The 19,316-nt window shown below is 42.8% G+C and overlaps 1 protein-coding gene across 6 annotated transcripts in view; it reads right to left on the bottom strand.

Annotated features, from left to right (window-relative positions):
* SLC2A9 (solute carrier family 2 member 9) overlaps positions 1-19,316 on the bottom strand; it is a 237,817-nt gene that overhangs the window by 142,171 nt on the left and 76,330 nt on the right. For all 6 annotated transcript variants that reach the window (XM_045997129.1, XM_045997130.1, XM_045997131.1 and 3 more), the window contains 2 exons: positions 15,252-15,376; positions 1,819-1,964 (listed from right to left, as the gene is read on the bottom strand). In XM_045997129.1, the coding sequence (XP_045853085.1) occupies positions 1,819-1,964; positions 15,252-15,376 (271 nt within the window). The remainder of the gene's footprint in view (positions 1-1,818; positions 1,965-15,251; positions 15,377-19,316) is intronic.

The following is a 19,316-nucleotide window of genomic DNA, read 5'->3' as shown; positions in this document are numbered from 1 at the left end:
AAACAGCCACCATAATAACCCAAAGGGCTGATAATGAAAGATGAGCAGATGTTTCCTCAGTGACCAGGATCAGGTCAAGTATAAAAAGACCTACACAATACACTTCAAAAATGGTTAAAATGCTAAATCTTATGCATATTTTAACATAATAAAAAAAGTCAGCAAACACTCAAAAATATTTTTAAGTGATAAATGCTATCCAGCTCCCATTATCTTGCCAGCCTTGATCCTCAGCTTGCAAACCCTCCCTGAATGAGTCAGGAGCTGGCGCCAGGGTCACTGAGGCTCAGACAGAAAGGGGCCCTATATCTCCCTACCTGAGCTCTTACTGTCTTACTGTGAATTATGAAAAGAAACATATATTTTGGTCTTCCTCATTCCTGACTCAGAGCTTCTAAAACCCTTGGAATTTCCTAAGAGATATGAGTAATAAAGGTGTCTTGATATTCATTAAAACCCCTTTAAGCCACACCTGAGTTTATGTTAATGAAGTGACTTTTGGAAAGCATCTAAGGATGGGGGCTGGATGCCACGGAGCCAATCAACTGAGTGGCCTGAAACCTCCAGGGAGGGCAAAGGGCTAGAGACAGTTCCCTTGATGAGGGTCAGTGATCTCAACAACGCTGCCCTTGATTTTTTGTTTTTTTAATTTAATTTTTTCAGTACCAGTGATCCATCTCCTCCCTCCCTCCAATCTTCCAGTGTAGGTGGGAAGGCCATGCCCTTCTTCCCTCATCCTGGTGGGACACACAGGAAGCAAGTCTGTAGACTCCATCTCCTCCCCCTCTCCCCAGGACCACTGCCTCAACCCTCTCTCCAGTCTCTGCCAGATCCTCCCCTCCCTTCCGGCCCTTCCCCACCAAGTCCACATGTCCACACCATCCCTACCCCCAGAGCCACCTTCTAACTTGGAGCTGGCCATGTCACTTCCCTGCTCAAGTGCCACTGGGCTCCCCAGTCCCCCAGGATAAAGTCTACTGCGGCTCAATGAACAGGCACCTTGCCTCTCATGCTCCCCACACAGGCTCTCCCCTAGAACCTCAAGGTACTTGAATCCTGGCAGGGCTAGTCCTCATTGCAGGCTTTTTCTTCCATTACTCCCCTCTGCAATATCTTCTCTCCAAACCCCATCATCACCTGCCTAACTCCTGCTCAGCTGCACAGCTGTCTAGAGGCCACCTCTTCTGGGAGGCCTTCCTTGATCCCACTCTCCCCACCCCAACCTGGGTGAGGCTTTCCTCCCTGCCAAGGCCACACAGCAAGTCAGCTGTTGAACTGGGATTCAAAGTCAGACCCTCCCACTTCCCAAAACAGAAGACTGTGCAACCACATATGTATGCAGGAAAGAAAGAACAAGGTAGAGCAAAGCAAAACATCTTGGAAAGATGCCCCAGCTATAGTAAATGAAAACAGCATGCTGCTGAACAACGTGCATGGCATGGTTCCATTTTAAAAATGTATATATGTTTATATAGGTTTGTATAAGCAAAGAAGAAAGCCTCAATAAATACAAATTGAGCTGCTGACAACAGCTATTGGGTGGGCGGATCTGAACATTGTGTAAGGTTTGAATTTGTTATGTGTTCTTTATGTTCTAAAAAAAAAAAAAAAACGAAAAAACAATGCAATCAAAGGAACTCAGCAGCTGTCTCTCAATAATAAGGGAAAGGCCTGAACACTAAGGAATTCCAAGACACAGGGATAAGCCTTTGGACGCAGGCTCACCTTTGACTACCCTTGGTCCTGAAAGGGACATGGGGAACTGAGAGGAAAGCATGAAATAAGAAGCATCAAGGTGGGCTGACAAGCCATACTTACCTTTCCCAGCAGCTCAGGCAGGCCCAGCATTTGCCCGGCGAACACGCCGATGCAGATGAAGATGGCAGTCACCTGCCCCAGAGAGCCACGGATCTCCTTGGGCGAGATCTCATTCAGGTACATGGGGAGCACACTGAGGGCAATGCCTGTGAAGGAAGCATGGCAGCCATGAGAGGACAGTCTTCTCCAAGGGAGGAGTACCGTGGTCAGTGTGAGGGCCATCATCCTCAAGGGAGACTGGTCAGAGCCCTTCCCTCTTCCACGTGCCCTCTCAAGAGCAGCAGCGTAGCCACAATGCCACTCCCAGCATTCTGCATGGACTGCCAATACTTTCACACGCCCTATATTATTTCATGCTTAACGTATGCATGGGAGGTAGATTTCATAGAAGGGGAAATTGATGATGGTGGTGATGATGATGGTGGTGATGGGGGTGATGGTGGCAATGGGGGTAAGGTGATGGTAGTGGTGATGGGATGGGGGTGATGGCTGTGGAGGACGATGCGGTGGTGACGGTGGTAATGGAGGTGATAGTGGTGGTAGTGGTGAGGGTGATGGAGGTGAAGGTGGTGGAGGGGATGCTGGAGGTGATGGTGGGGGTGATGGCCATGGAGGAGGATATGGCGGTGACAATGGTAATGGAGGTGGTGGATGTGAAGTTGATGGTGGAGGGGGTGTCAGTGATGGTAAACGTGGTGTTAACAGCCAACATACCCAGGGCTTACCAAGGAGCAGGGATCTTTCTTATCTCTTTACATATATTATATATTTTTATAGTAACCCATTGAAGTAAATGTACTATTATTATCCTTATTCTAAACATAAGGAAGCTGTGGCACAGATGGAGTAACTTTCCCAAATCGCCAAGTGACATCCAGAGATGCCCAAAGAGATTATTTTGCCCTGAAGATCAGGTCTCTGATTCTGGAACTCGAGCTCTTCCCACTAGCTGGCAATGCCTCTATGTAAATCAGGGCACTCAGGTCGGGCAGATACTGTATTACCCAGTTTACAGCATTTTATAAGTGCTTCTCAGTTTCAAGAAAGTTCTCCACCTGCACTGGGTGGAAAAGCCTTTTAGAGGCCTGTGAATGTATACAGATGCACTTGTCCCAGGCTGACTCACGGCATGTTGGGAACACAGAGCCTCATTTCATAGCCCTTCCCCTTCCTTGAGATGCACGGCCTGATGGTGCACAAGGAGTGGTCAGGGGCACACTCCCTCACACGGGACTGGCTTAGCGGCCCCAGTCCTCCTAGAGTCCAATTTGAGCAGCAGCTCTCAGCTTGTGAAAAGCAGAAGGGACCTCGGAAAACATTCTCTAGGGAAATCAGAGATGCTGAAGGAAATACTTTAGGGACAACTGGAAATGTCCATTTTCCTACTGGGGTGCAAAAAAATTTGAGTCCAGTTCAAATCATTTTACTAAACAGAATAGTCTTAATTTTTGAAAATGAAAATATGACCCACATCTTTAAATTGCACAATGTGGTCCGGGGAATGATCACAAAATGCGCACAGCTGTGCAAACCCCACCTAGGTCAAGAATCAACCTACGCTACCAGCATCCCAGAAGCCCCCCACCCTGTGCTTCCTCAGAAGCCTCATCCTCCCCCTTCTTCACAGAGGCCACTGCCAGCCTGACTGCTATCACCAATGCTCCGTGTGTAGAACCATAGCCGATGCATTTCTTTCTATTTTTTTTTTATTCATTCGTTTGACAGAGAGAGAGATCACAAGCAGGCAGAGAGACAGGAGGAAGTAGGCTCCCCGCTGAGCGGAGAGCCCCATGTGGGGCTCGATCCCAGGACCCTGGGATCATGACCTGAGCTGAAGGCAGAGGCTTTAACCCACTGAGCCACCCAGGCGCCCCCTAGCTGATGCATTTCTTTTGTCTCTCATCTCTTTGTGTTTTTCATGGGTGTGAAATGCATCCATGTTGCAGCATGCATGTAACTGCAATTTGTTTGTTTTTATTGCTTTCTAATAGTCCCAGGTATGAGTATATCCCACTTCATCCACCTTCCTGTTGATGGACACTCCGGCATTTTCCAGTTTAGGATCAACACTAACAGGGCCCTGTAAACATTCTAAAGCAAGTCCTTTGGTGCACATGTATGCACATTTATATATATAAATTGCAACCATAAGATACATTTGTTCAGTTTTAATAGAGCCAATTTCCTGAAATTATCACACCAATTTACACCTTTATGAGAGATGTATGAAATATACTTTGCTCCACATTTTTGGCCAATATTTGGCATTATTGGTCTTTTTAAGTTTTAGCAATCATGGCTTTAATATGCATTATATTACTTATTTAATTACTAACTAGTAATTACTAATGAGAGATTTAATTTTAATTCCAGTATGATTAACATTCAGTGTGACATTAGTTTCAGGTGGACAATATAGTGAACTGACACCTCCATACAACACCCAGCGCTTATCACGACAAGTGCCCTCCTTCATCCGTAGCCCCTATTCCCCACACCCCCCCTCCCACCTCCCTTCTGATAACCATCAGTTGTTCTCTAGAGAGAGTTAAGAGTCTGTTTCTTGGTTTGTCTCTTTTTGTCCTTTGTTTTATTTCTCAAATTCCACATATGAGTGAAATCATATGGTATTTGTCCTTCTCTGCCTGACTTATTTCACTTAGCATTACACTCTCTAGCTCCATCCATGTCATTGCAAATGGCAAGATTTTATTCTTTTTGATGGCTGAGTACTATTCCTGTGTGTGTGTGTGTGTGTGTGTGTGTGTGTGTGTGTGTTCCACATCTTCTTTATCCATTCATCTATTGAGGGGCACTTGGGCTGCTTCTATAATTTGGCTATTGTAAACAATGCTGCTATAAACATAGGAGCACATGTATTCCTTTAAATTAGTGTTTTTGTATTGTGGAAGTAAACACTCAGTCTTGTCACTTCTGGATCATAAGGGAGTTCTATTTTTTTTGAGGAATACTAATATGATTTTATGTATCTTTTGGCCATTTTTGTGAAGAAGCCCGTTCCATCTCTTAGCCATTTTTGTAAAAGTTTTTCTGTGTTTTTATTATTGATTTGTAAGAGTTCTTTTTTTTTTAAGATTTATTTATTTGACAGAGAGAGATCACGAGTAAGCAGAGAGGCAGGCAGAGAGAGAGGAGGAAGCAGGCTCCCTGCTGAGCAGAGAGCCCGCCGTGGGGCTTGATCCCAGGACCCTGAGATCATGACCCGAGCTGAAGGCAGAGGCTTAACCCACTGAGCCACCGAGGTGCCCCCTACTTCGAGATTTTATTTTTATTATTTATTTATTTATTTATTTTTAAGATTTTAATTTATTTGCTACAGGGAGAGAGAGAGATAGAGATAGAGAGAGAGAGAGATCACAAGTAGGCAGAGAGACAGGCAGAGAGAGAGAGGGGGAAGCAGGCGCCCCGCTGAGCAGAGAGCCCGATGCGGGGCTCGATCCCAGGACCCTGAGATCATGACCCGAGCTGAAGGCAGAGGCTTAACCCACTGAGTCACCCAGGTGCCCCTGATTTGTACGAGTTCTTAATGTATTCTGTATATGAACCCTTTGTTGATTTCATTCACTGCAAATATTTTCCTGCTCTGTATTCGTCCTTCATGAATGGTGATTTTTTTGCATGAGGTCTTTAATTTTAATGTATTCCAATTTATCAATTCTTTTACTTTAGACTAGTGCTTTTCTGCCTGTTTAAGAAATCTTCCCCTATCCTAAGATGGTGGAAAGTCTATATAGCACATTATCTTTTAGAAAAGTTCCTGTTTTACCGCTCATCTTTAGAGCTACAATCCGTGTGGGACTGATTGCGTGTATGAGGTAAAGTGGTGTCCAAGTTTCATTTTTAATGGAATGAAAATGTCAGTGTCCATACAGATGCAGCATTCAGCATCTTGGATGGTGTAGTCTGTACTTTATCCCTAAGACAATTCCCCAAGGAGGAGCGGCAGCAGAAAAATACACACACCAACTCTTGACCCATAAACCTCTGCTTTACGTAAACAGCTAAGCTGTAGAAATAGTAACTAAAGCTATCACTGTAGAAATTCCATAGCTGAACACATAAGCAAAAAGGGTTCTTTTATGGTTGCCAAGATGAGTACTCTCCTTCCTTGTTACCCCAAGAATCGATGTTTCTGGAAAGATGCAACACATAAAAGCATTCCGTTTTAAGCAAATTTCACATTCAATTTTCCAAGCCCCAAAACATAGATGCATATACACACCTGCTCCATTCTTGAAGTCGGCAACCCCCCTCAGGCTACCACTGGGGCCCGTTCTCATAGAGCACAATTATAACTGAGGACCAGCCTGTAGTTCACAACCGCTGGGGACCCCAGCTGACCTGGTATCATTTGCTGAAAAGATACCCCTTCCCTTCAGCTCTCCAGCTACCACTTTGCCATAGGTAAGTGCCCATATATGTATGGGTCAACTTCAGAAGTCTCATTTCTCTTTCACTGATCTATTTTTCTGTCTTTGCCCCAATCTGTACTATCTGAACCACTGTAACTCTCTAAGTGTTGATATCCAGTAGATTAAGTGTTCCCATTTTTCTTCTGGAAGATGATCTGATGAATTCTCAGCACTATGCATTTCCATATACATTTTAGAAGCAGCCTGAAATTTCCATTTTACAAAACCTGCTTGGATTTGCTTGGGTTTGCGCTGCATCTATGGATCAATACAGAGGGAAAACCTACATAATGTGGAGTCTTCCAATTCATGAACACAGATCACCCCCTATTTATGTATCTAATTTCTCTCCACAATATTTTATAGATTTTTTGTAGATAATAAGGAGATGAGACATTGCATATTTCCCATTGGGCTTACTCTTGGGTAATGGTTTCTATAACATTTCAGATGGTATAACTTATAAATTTAATTTTCTACACACAAATAAAATTACTTTTAGTTTGTTGACCTTATCTAGAAAGACGACATTGCATTTAGTATTACAAGCATACAAATATGATGACCTTTTATCCAGAGACCCTGGCAGCCAAATCTACTCACACATTCTGAGGTTTATTTACAGATTCTTTTAGATGTTTTATACATTCATGATATCTGTGACAGATGACAGTTTTAGTTCATCTTTACCGATCTTTATATCTTACATTTAAAAAGTTTTTGTTTGCCTCATTGCATTAGCTAGGACCTCTTGTACTATTATGACTCACAGTGGTGACAGCATATATCTTGTCTTGCTCTTGAGCCCAGAGAAAAACCTATTAACATTGTACTCAATATGATGACTGCTATAGGTTTTGGTAGGTGGCCTTTATTAGTTTAAGAAAATTAGTTGGTTTAGAAAAAAATTGACTAGATGTGTTTTTCCTTTTCTTTTTTTTTTTTTACCATAAATAGATACTGAACATCATCAAATGACTTTTCTGCATATATCAAATAATATGATTTTTGTCTAAAATGTATTCTGTAAACATGAACTTTCTTGATTGATTCTCAAATGTTAATCCAATCTTCCATTGCTGGAATAACTCAGCTCAGTATCAACATATTATCTTTTTATGTTTTATTGTTGAAATAGTTACATTTATTGTTAAAATTGCTAATTCTTTGTTTAGGATTTTTATATCTTTGTTCCTTAACCTGTAATTTTTTTCCTGTAAAGTTCTTATTGGGCTAGCTATCAGAGATACACTCATCTCATAAAATAAGTTGGGAAGTATTCCCTGGAAATGTTTATAAGGAGTTGGCATTGTTCTCTTTTAAAGGAGACTTGAATCTCTTTTGATGGAAAGTTTTCAAGTATATGTTCAACTTATTTAATAGACTAGGACTATTCAGATACTCTATTTCTTCTCTCATTGCTGTTAGTTAAGCTTTTTTTTTCTTTCTAGGCATTGTACCTTTCATTTCCATTTTCAAGTATATCACATCATGATATATTCTTTCTCTATGCTTTAGGATCTGTCCACTTAGTTCTTAATATTAGTTATTAATTCCTTCTCTCTTTGCAAACAGTCTCACAAGGTGTTTATCAATGTTATTAATCTCTTCTAGAACTTACTTTGACCTTGCTGATGCTTTCCAATGAAACTTCCTTTTCTAACTTCTTGAGATGAAGTCTTAGATTACTTTTAGCCTTTCCTGTTTTAAATATTTGCATTTGAGGTTATAAATTTTATCCAAAATATGGCTTTAGAATGTCTTATGTAATGTTTTCATTATAATTTAATTCAAATGACTTAAAAAATTCCATTGTGATTTCTTTTTGCCCCTCCAGTTACTTGGAAACACACATTCAATACTTAGTGTGTATGCTACTTACATCTAAATTTCCAAACTTATGAGGATTTTATCTCTATATTTTTGCAATCAGCTTCTAACTCAGTTCTGCTATGGTCAGGGAACACAGTCCAAATTTAATCCTTTGAAATGTGTTAAGACTTGCTTTATGGCTGATCATATGGTGAATTTTTATAAATGGCCCATGAATGCTGAAAGGAATGCGTGTTATATGGTCCTAAGATTTAGTGTTCCATATATGTTAATTAGCTCATATGTGTCCACTGTGTCGCTCAAACCTCCTACTGCTGTTTTTGTCCACTTGTTCTATCAGATACTGAGACCAGATTTCTCATTTTCGTTTGGCTAATTTTCAGTTTATACTCATTTTCAGCTTATACATTGTGATGCTCTATATGGAGTGCATATCAGCTTTAGAATTGTTGTATTCCTGATGAACTGAGAGCTTCTCTCATATCTGGTTATCCTTCTTGCCTTAAGATCTACTTAGTCTGTTAGCAGTGTTGCTGTACTGGATTTACAGGCGTGGGTTTTTCCCATCATCTTATTTTCAATCTTCCTATATCTTTACATCTAAGGTACGAACAGTATATACACAGGTATTTGTTTTATCCAATGTAACTATTCTTCCTTTTAATTAGAGTACTGGCATACTTGTGTTTAAATACAACATCCTACCATTGGCTGTTCTATGTGGCACTCTTCTATATGCTGTGTTTTCTTTTTTAATTCCTTATTTAAATTCAGTTTAGTTGGAATATTCTGTTCTCTCTCCTCCTTTGTCTTCTTCCGCATTACTTTTTTTAAAAAGTCATTTGGTTGTTCTATGTTATTTTTTCTTCTTTTTATAATTGCTCCAAAGATCATTTCATGAATCTGTGTCTTAGTTAAATCTGATATAAATTAGTACTTTTAGTATTTCCTGGATAATGCTAATAATTTAATACACACCAACTTTACTCACTGTCTTCCTGATTTATATGCTATTTTAATTGTGTATTTTAATTTTTTCTCTTTTTTCTTTTTACACACACACACATGCAGAGACACACACACAAACTCAGAGACATGCACATACACAGAAACACACAGAGACACACGCACACACACAGACTCAAACAGACACATATGCATATATGCACACCTGCAGAAACACACATACACACAGACTTAGGCACACACAGAGACACAGAGAGATATCCTCATACACTCACAGACTCAGACAAACACACAAACACACAGTCTCAGACACACACACATAGACTCAGACACATACACACATATACAGACACACAGACTCAAACACACACAGACACAGACACATATATGCACACATGCAGAAACACACCAACACATAGACACACAGACAGAGACAGAGACATGCACACACACAAAAATACACAGACTCAGACACACACAGAGACACACATACACAGACATGCAGGTACACAGAAACACACAGACTCAAACACAGACATATATATGCACACGCACAGAGAGACACACAGACACAAACACAGACATATACACACATACAGACATGCACACACGCAAAAACACACATACACACAGACTCAGATGTCCCAGCACAGGCTCCCAGCAAGGCTGTGGGCCACTCTTACAAGCAAATTGTTATTTATCAACATTCTGCTTACTGCCCCAAAGACATCCACATCCTCATCCCTGGAACCAGCAAATGTGAGCTGATGGGGCAACTGGACTTTGTAGACAGGATTAAGTTAAAGACCATGGGACAGTCTTTACCTGGATTATTCAGGTGGGTCCCATAAGATCACAGGGGTCCTGATAAGTGAAAGAGGAAGGAGGAGTCAGAGCCAGAGCAGGGACCAGAAGGTGAGAGCAGAGGCTGCAGTGATGCAGCATCTAATAACACTAATAATAGTATTAGTGTTTTTACATATCTCTCTGTGTTTGAGGCACACACAAACACACACAGACTCAGACATATACACACACATACACACAGACTCAAACACAGAGACACATAAAAGACACATATATGCACACACGTAGAAAACACACATATACTCAGACATACACAGACATACACATACAGAGACATGCACACATAAAGAAACACACATACACAGACCCACACACACACAGAATCAGACACATATACACAGACACAGACACACACACAGACTCAAACACAGAGACATATATGCACACATGCAGAAACACACAGACACACAGACATACACAAACACAGAAACATTCACACATGCAGAAACACACAGACATACATGCATCTCTGTATAGTACCTGAATGTTGTCAGGTAGCTTTGAGGAAACGGGAGCTCAGAGGGGTAAAGAAGTCTGTCTGAGGTCACCTGACTGGTAAGCAGCAGGTCTGGGACCAGAATCCACCCTTCTGAACACCTCACATGCTCTTTGACATGTTATGATTTGACTCAAATCATAATAATAAGTGAATTAATAGTATTAGTGTTTTTACTAGTTTCCTACTGTGGCTGTAACAAATTGCCACAAACTTAGTGATGTAAAACACTACAAATTTCTTATCACACAATTCTAGGGGTCCTGAGTCTAAAATGGGACTTGGACTACAATCAAGGTGACGGCAGGGCTATGATCCTTTTGGAGGTTCTAGGGGAAAGTCTGCCCCCACCCCTTTCCCAGCTTCCAGAGGTGCCCACACCCAGTGGCTCATGGCCGTCACCCACCCCCACCCCACCCCTGCATCACTACAGCCTCTGCTCTCACAGGCTGGTCTCCCTGCTCTGCTCTGACTCCTCCTTCCTTTCACTTATCAGGACCCCTGTGATCTTATGGGACCCACCTGAATAATCCAGGTAAAGACTGTCTCATGGTCTTTAACTTAATCCTGTCTACAAAGTCCAGTTGCCCCATCAGCTCACATTTGCTGGTTCCAGGGATGAGGATGTGGATGTCTTTGGGGCAGTAAGCAGAATATTGATAAATAACAATTTGCTTGTAGGAGTGACCCACAGCCTGGCCGGGAGCCTGTGCTGGGACATGACTGGGTAGGTCCTCAAGGCATGGTACACATAAGCTGACCCCACCAGATAGGAGGGTCAGTGTTTCTGCCCTATACTCTTATTTCACAATCTCCTATTCTGTGATGTTTAATGAATAAACAATACAGCTCTGTGTGACATGTGAGCTCCAGAAGCTTCCAGAGAACATTCAAGATAGTAGCTCTAAGATGGGTACAAAAAGGAGCCAAAGCAGAATTTTAGAGCTAGTAGCAACCTCAGGTCCCAGAGTACAATCCTCCTTACTTTCTAGATGACATTACTGGCCCAGAAAAGTGAAATGATGGTCCCATGGTCACCTGGTAAGTCACTGGTAGAACCAGAACTTAAAGTCACATCCTTTTTTTTTTTTTTTTTAAAGATTTATTTTTTTGACAGATAGAGATTACAAGTAGGCAGAGAGGCAGGCAGAGAGAGAGAGAGAGGAGGAAGCAGGCTCCCAGCCAAGCAGAGAGCCCGATGCGGGGCTTGATCCCAGGACCCTGGGATCATGACCTGAGCCGAATGCAGAGGCTTTAACCCGCTGAGCCACCCAGGCGCCCCTTAAAGTCACATCCTTGAACCTGATTTCATGTTCTTCCCATATCACATACTTCTCAAATGCTGCTGCTCAAATGTGTCCACCAGAGGCCAGCTAATGTGATTGACGAGCTTGTCTATCAGAGAGCTCCTAGTGTGGACATGGACTTGTACCCCTGGGAGTGTGGGCAGTCCTGGGGCAGCTTGACGGGAACCTGTCCAATGCAATCTTCCACAAACACAAAACACCTCTGTACCCTTCTAATTTGACCTTACCATCTGCATGGATTTTGCCTCTAACACCAAGCTGCACCAAGTCTGTTTCAATGTGAAAATGTGTTTCTTTTTTTGCCAAGCTTTTTAGAGAAAGGACACTTGGGGAAGGTGTCCTGGGCTTCTACTATGGCTCCAAATACCACCCACAAACCTGGCTTGAGCAGCACAGCCTTCTGAAAATCCTCCAGGCTTATCTCTTGGCTTTAAATTATTTATTATGAGCAGGACAGACAATTCATTCCTGGCCAGCAATTTTCCCTTCTTTCTGACCAAATGCCTTCCTTTAAATGCCTGCAAGTCCCCAGCTCTGCTTGGAGAGGGTCTGATGAGAATAAATGACAGGAAGCCTCCATGTCCTGGCCCACCTCCAGTAGGCTGTATTCCAGAAGTCAGAGGGGTCTGGTTTTTTCTCCCTTCCTTGTTCTTACTTTTTTTTTCCTGTTTCTTTTTGGAAATATCATCAGAAAAGGGGTCTAACAGATATCTGACTTGAATATGGGGTTTTGTAAAAATGGCCTCTCTCAAGTCCAGCTTATTTTTAAGTAAGGAAACTCAGAGAGAAACTAGTTCTGTGAAGTAAGTGTCACCTTCCCCAGAAGAACTAGAGAGGCAAGACCACTGGAAAGAGGCTAATAGATAAAATGTAAATGTGCTGGAAAGGCAGACCCTCCATGGCCTCTGTTGGGAAAGGCTGTGTATGCCACATCTCACCTAGCCTTCGTCCTGAGTGGGCAGGGCCTTTGAAACCGGACATCTCAGTCTACACCTGGGATGTGTACCTTATTAGCTGAGAATAAAAGGAATAACACCAAGAATGGCAATGATCCCGTCACCATTCCCGGAGATGGGGAAGGCACCATAGGCCTGGAATGTAGTATGTGCTTCTCACACATACCTGCCATCAGTTAATTTTTGCATCCCACTGAGTGGGGGGGCGGGGGGGGGCTTTTGATTAAGCCCTTTGCCAGCCCGGGAAAGAGGCTAGGACTGTGAGGCAGAATGCTGCTGTGTGGCCCCACTGGTTCACAGCCCCCCTTGAGTCTGCATCTCTAGGGTGTAGGTCCCTCCAACACTGATGGTGCCCCTGACCAGGGGGCTTGATTTGGTTAGTGGGACACTGACAAGCACCATGAGCAGTGACTTGACAGGTGCTTGCACACGGGGTCCTGCCCCAAGTACCACTCTCTGGCACTCTGAGGATCCCATGGGAAGACGGGGCTGCCCTACCACAGGCTGAGAGACCACGTGGAGCCAGGATGAGCTGGTCCTGCCAGGATCCCCTGACACCAACCCAGATGCCAAGAACCAAATAGGTGAGCGAGCCCGTGTGAAGTCTACCCTCTGCTGGCTGGGCTGCAGCTCACTGCGGCGTGGGAGTGAGCCCAGTGGTGAGCCGCAGAGGTGGCCCACATTAGAATTGCCCCACCAGCCTGCGGAACCCCAAGCTCAGCCTTAACCACTTCAGTCACATGTCTCTGAGCCTTGGTGTCCTTGATGAAAAATGACAAATTGACAGTCCTTCAGCATTAGCAGGAGATCAGAGCAGAAGAAACCATGAACAGGACTATTTAACTGTAAAGCACCACATAAACTCCAGGCATTATTCTTACCAAATAACATCTTCTATAGCCAATTCCTTTCTACTTGAATACCAAGACAGTGAAGTGATTTCACCCCGAGTCTGGTTATTACTAATCCTGAATATCTCCCACTAGCAGCAGGAAGGGACAGGAAGTCTTCTCCCCTGACCTTCCTCACGTCCTCACTCTCCTGCTCACCTCTCCCTGATATATACTTGTTGTTGGGCTCACTCCCAAAACCCTGGTGCCTGCAGCATGCAAGAATCAGCAAGGAAGGGAATTAGCCTTTAACAAGCTCACAGGTTCCAACCGCATTTGGCAGATAACATATACATAGGTAACACACACACACACACACACACACACACACAGCATTTTGTGAGAATTATGACAGTCCTTCAAAGTAGGTATTGTTATTTCCATTTTACAAATGGGGAAACTGAGGCTCAGAGCCATTTAAGCAACTTGCCAGAGTCAGTAATTGGCAAACAACAGAACTTCAACACAAAGGCAGGGAGTTCTAATCCAAAAGCCTGTAATCTTTCCACAAATGCCTACAAGTAAAACCTTATTGACTTGAAATATTTAGAAAGAAAGCAGGGCTGGTTGGTTGGCTAGGTATAATGACTTATTTTGAGGCTCCTGCTCTCTCACACCCCAGAGTCAGCAGCTGGCTGTACCTCACTGCCTCCCGGCCGCCATCTTCCCACCCCCCGCATGGCTCTCTCTCCTGGACAACTGGCTCCTTGATGCCACTCCTACCCTCCTTTACACTCTTCTCACACAGAAGCAGGAGGAATCTTACTGAAACACAAAACCAGCTCATGTCACATTCCTCTCAACCCTCCTCTGGCTTCCCATCACCCTTGGCACAAATCCTGCAAGGTCCAACATGATGTGACCGGCCCCTCTTCAATGTCATCTGCAACCACTCTCCCCAGCTCACCAAGCTCCAGCCAAGCTGCCTCATCATTCTCCCTTTGATGTGCCAAGCACGAGTCCATCTAAGGGTCAATGCACTCTTCTCTTGGTCAAGAACGCAATTCCCCTGATACTCTCTTTGTTCTCCCACTTGGTTCATTTTGATCTCTGCTCATATGTTTCCTACACTAAGTGGTCCTCCCTGGCTGGCCTATCTAAAAATAGCCTCCACTATCCTCCTGTCCTATTTCAATTTTCTCCTAGGGCTTACTATCTACCTTATGTATCCAATTATGTATCTGTTCACCCACTAGAATGTAAGCTGCAGAGATAGGGACTAGAGGACTTCGTTCACCACTGTGTCCCCAGCATGGAGAAGAACACCAGACATGGCAGGTTCCCCACAATGAATGCTCAGTGAATACAAGAAAGAATGAATAAGTCAGAGGCACAGAGAGGAAACACAACCCTCATTAAAAACTCCCTGGAAACCACAGACAACCTTGGATTATGAATTTTACAGTGAAGATGACAAAGCAAAAGGCATGACATACTACTGAAGACCATCCAGGTCTCCGGAGTTGACTTGGGTCTCTCCCAGTTAGTTTTTCTCAGTTCGCAGGCCAGAGCCTCATGTGTGGTTCATCTCATGGGACTGCCCTCCTTTATGCAGACTTCTTGCATCCTTGGTCCCTGGCAACTCAATACTAGTAGGAGCCCAGTCATGTGACAGCTCCAAACACCACTCACACTTCCAAACACCCCCAAGGATCATGTCCTGCCCTGCCTTGGTGAAGGCTTACCTCCATCCACACCCATGATGAAGCGGCCCACGATGAGCATCTCGAAGGCTCCTGCCTGGAGGGAACAGGCCATCAGCAATGCAGCAGAAATTGCAAACCCATTGTTGACCAGCAGAGTGTACTTCCTGGAAAACAAAGGGTCGTTGGATGAGGAGGCCCACCATGAGGACACCAACCTACCCATCCATCAGGGGTAAGTTTGGAGTGGAGAGACAATAGCTTAATAACCAGTGCAGTATCCTATAGCTTTAACTGGCAGGTTTTCTCTTCTCCCTCCCTCCTTTCCTTCCTTCTTCCCTTCTCTTCCCTTGTTTTCCCTCTCTTTCTCCATTCCTCTCTCCCTCCCTCCTCTGCAGTTCATGTAACAATGTTTCTTATACGTGATGACATCTTCAATTTGATGAGCTACAGCACTAACTGTGAGATTGAACTAATCCCCTTGAACACAGTCAGTCAAATCCCTATGGCAATATTATTAGCTGCTCTGTCACAGAACTACTCTCACTATTCTGTGAACATATCCCTAAGACCTCCTGGTTGAGAAACGTGACTTGTTTGGAGGCCTGGAGACCCAGGTCCCTGCACCTGCTGTAGCTATTATGAGCTAGGTGACTTCGTACTCTTGCTCTGTGTTTTCCTTTCCTCACTTACAAAATGATCATAATAGCTCATCCTTACTGAACACTGGCTATATGACAAACCCTGTTCTAGGTACTTTATATGAATAGCTCAACTGCTGCTCAAAATGATTCTATGAGGTAGGCACTTTATCATCCCTATTTTATAGATAAATTAACCAGGATATAGACAAATTGGAAACTTATTTTAGGTCATACAACTAGTGAATCAAGAAGCTGGAGGGAAACACCATAGCTTCTCACAGGGCATTTTCCCCTAATGATTCAATGAGTTAACAAATACTAAATTATTTTGTAAATGGCAAGAAGCTAGGGACTTGAAAGGGGCTTTGTTATTACTTTTGGAGGTTAGAACCCTTAAATTCCAGGCCAGGGCTCTTTACACAATTTTTACTTATCTCAAACATTTCATTAAACTTTTCCACTTCCTACATCTTCTTAGAGAATCCCAAAGCTAATGACTTTTACAGCTCAGTGATGATGGTACAAAGACTGCTCATGGCAACAGCTTTCTATGTTGATGAACAACTTCTAACAGTGAACAACTGAAACAACCCAGGTGTCTTTTAGCAATGGACTACTTAAATAAATTATGACACATCTCTATAATGGCACATTGTACACACATTAAAGCACAAGGGGCTTTATATATTCTATGTGGGAAGATAAAGAACCTGACAGCCTTCCCTTTGAGATCAGGAACACGACAAGGATGCCCACTCTCATCACTCTTGTTCAACATAGTATTAGAAGTGCTAGCAATAGCAATCAGGCCACAAAGAGAAATAAAAGGTGTTCAAATTGGCAATGAAGAAGTCAAACTCTCCACAGATGACATGATACTTTATATGGAAAACCCAAAAGACTCCACCCCCAAACCACAAGAACTCAAACAGCAATTCAGTAATGTGGCACAATACAAAGTCAATGTACAGAAATCAGTTGCTTTCTTATACACTAACAATGAAAATACAGAAAGGGAAATTAGAGAATTGATTCCACTTACTACAGCACCAAGAACCATAGGTACCTGGGAATAAATCTAACCAAAGAAGTAAAGGATCTATACTCGAGGAACTATAGAACACTCATGAAAGAAATAAAAGAAGACACAAAAAGATGGAAGACAATTCCATGCTCATAAATCAGAAAAATAAACATTGTTAAAAATGTCTATACCGCCTAGAGCAATCTATACTTCCAATGCCATTCCAATCAAAATTCCACAGCATGTTTCAAAGAGCTGGAGCAAACAATCCTAAAATTTGTATGGAATCAGAAGAGACCCCGAATTGCTAAGGAAATGTTGAAAAAGAAAAACAAAACTGTGGGCATCATGTTGCCTGATTTCAAGCTTTACTACAAAGCTGTGATCACCAAGACAGTATACTACTGGCATAGAAACAGATACACAGACCAGTGGAACAGAGTAGAGAGCCCAGATATGGACCTTCAACTCTATGGTCAAATAATCTTCAATAAAGCAGGAAAAAATATACAGTGGAAAAAGACAATCTCTTCAATAAACGGTGCTGGGAAAATTGGACGGCTAGGTGTAGAAGAATGAAACTTGACCATTCTCTTACACCATACACAAAGATAAACTTGAAATTGATAAAAGACCTCAACATGAGGCAGGAATCCATCAGAATCATAGAGGAGAACATAGGCAGTAACCTCTTCAATATCAGCCACAGCAACTTCAAGATATGTCTCCAAAGGCAAAGGAAACAAAAGCGAAAATGAACTTTTGGGACTTCATCGAGATCAAAAGCTTCTGCACAGCAGAGGAAACAGTCAACAAAACAAAGAGGCAACCCACGGAATGGGAGAAGATACTCACAAATGACAGTACAGACAAAAGGCTGATATCCAGGATCTATAAAGAACTCCTCAAACTCAACACACACAAAACAGATAATCATGTCAAAAAATGGGCAGAAGACATGAACAGACACTTTTCCAATGAAGACATACAAATGGCTAAAAGACAACATGAAAAAATGTTCATCATCACTAGCCATTACAAACATTCAAATCAAAACCACATTAAGATACCACCTTACACAAATTAGAATGGCCAAAATTAACAAGACAGTAAATAATGTATGTTGGAGAGGAGGTGGAGAAAGGAGAACCCCCATACACTGTTGGTGGGAATACAAGTTGGTGCAGCCACTTTGGAGAACAGTGTGGAGATTCCTTAAGAAATTAAATATAGAACTTCCCTATGACCCTGCAATTGCACTACTGGGTATTTACCCCAAAGATACAGATGGAGTGAAAAGAAGGACCATCTGTACCCCAATGTTTATAGCAGCAACGGCCACGGTTGCCAAACTGTGGAAAGAACCAAGATGCCCTTCAACAGACGAATGGATAAGGAAGATGTGGTCTATATACACTATGGAGTATTATGCCTCCATCAGAAAGGATGAATTCCCAACTTTTGTAGCAACATGGATGGGACTGGAAGAGAGTATGCTGAGTGAAATAAGTCAAGCAGAAGAGAGTCAATTATCATATGGTTTCACTTATTTGTGGAGCATAAGAAACAACATGGAAGACATGGAGAGATGGAGAGGAGAAGGGAGTTGGGGGAAATTGGAGGGGGAGATGAACCATGAGAGACTATGGACCCTGAAAAACAATCTGAGGGTTTTGAAGGGGCAGGGGGTGGGAGGTTGGGTGAGCCTGGTGGTGGGTATTATGGAGGGCATGTATTACATGGAACACTGGGTGTGGTACATAAACAATGAATTCTGGTACACTGAAAAGAAGTTTAAAAAAAAAAGATAGGTTGTTAACTGCAAAGAGCAAGGTACAGAACTTTTTGTAGAATATGTGACAATTTGTGTGATGAAGAAGTGTGTGGGTGTGCATGCATGCATGCGTGAAAAGACAGGCACAAACCTTTGAAGAGATACATAACAAAGTGGCATCACAAGTCACCTCCAGGAAGGGGATCTGATTGGAGAGAAATGCAATGGAAACTTGCTACTTGACACTCATTTGGTCCTTTTGAAAGTTATACCATATGAATGTATTAATTATTCAAGATGTAAATACAATCTCCCTGTCAAAAAATTAATTTAAATGGATGTTATAATGAGGGAAATTATGATTTGGCCAAGACTTAAAATAGATATTCCCCTCTAAACTGACCTTCCTGCAGAAGGTCACAGACTCAGGCTTCAAAACAATGAACCCAAAGGCACAAATTTCTGTTATTAGTGAGAGCTCAATGCACAATGAGAGCAGGCTAGTGCCCTGGGTCTGTGCAGTGCTCACAGCCCTTCCCTTCAGTCTTCTGAGGAACTGACATATCAGCTTTAAGAAGAGAGCAGGGCGGTGGTGGGAAGACCTGCAGCCTCACAGCGGCGAGGGCTTTCACGAGCGTTTCCACTTGGCAAGTATTTAGTGAATG

This window comes from Meles meles, chromosome 2, assembly GCF_922984935.1.
Source record: "Meles meles chromosome 2, mMelMel3.1 paternal haplotype, whole genome shotgun sequence".
NCBI classification, from domain to species: domain Eukaryota; kingdom Metazoa; phylum Chordata; class Mammalia; order Carnivora; family Mustelidae; genus Meles; species Meles meles.
This window is presented reverse-complemented; position numbering and strand designations above follow the sequence as displayed.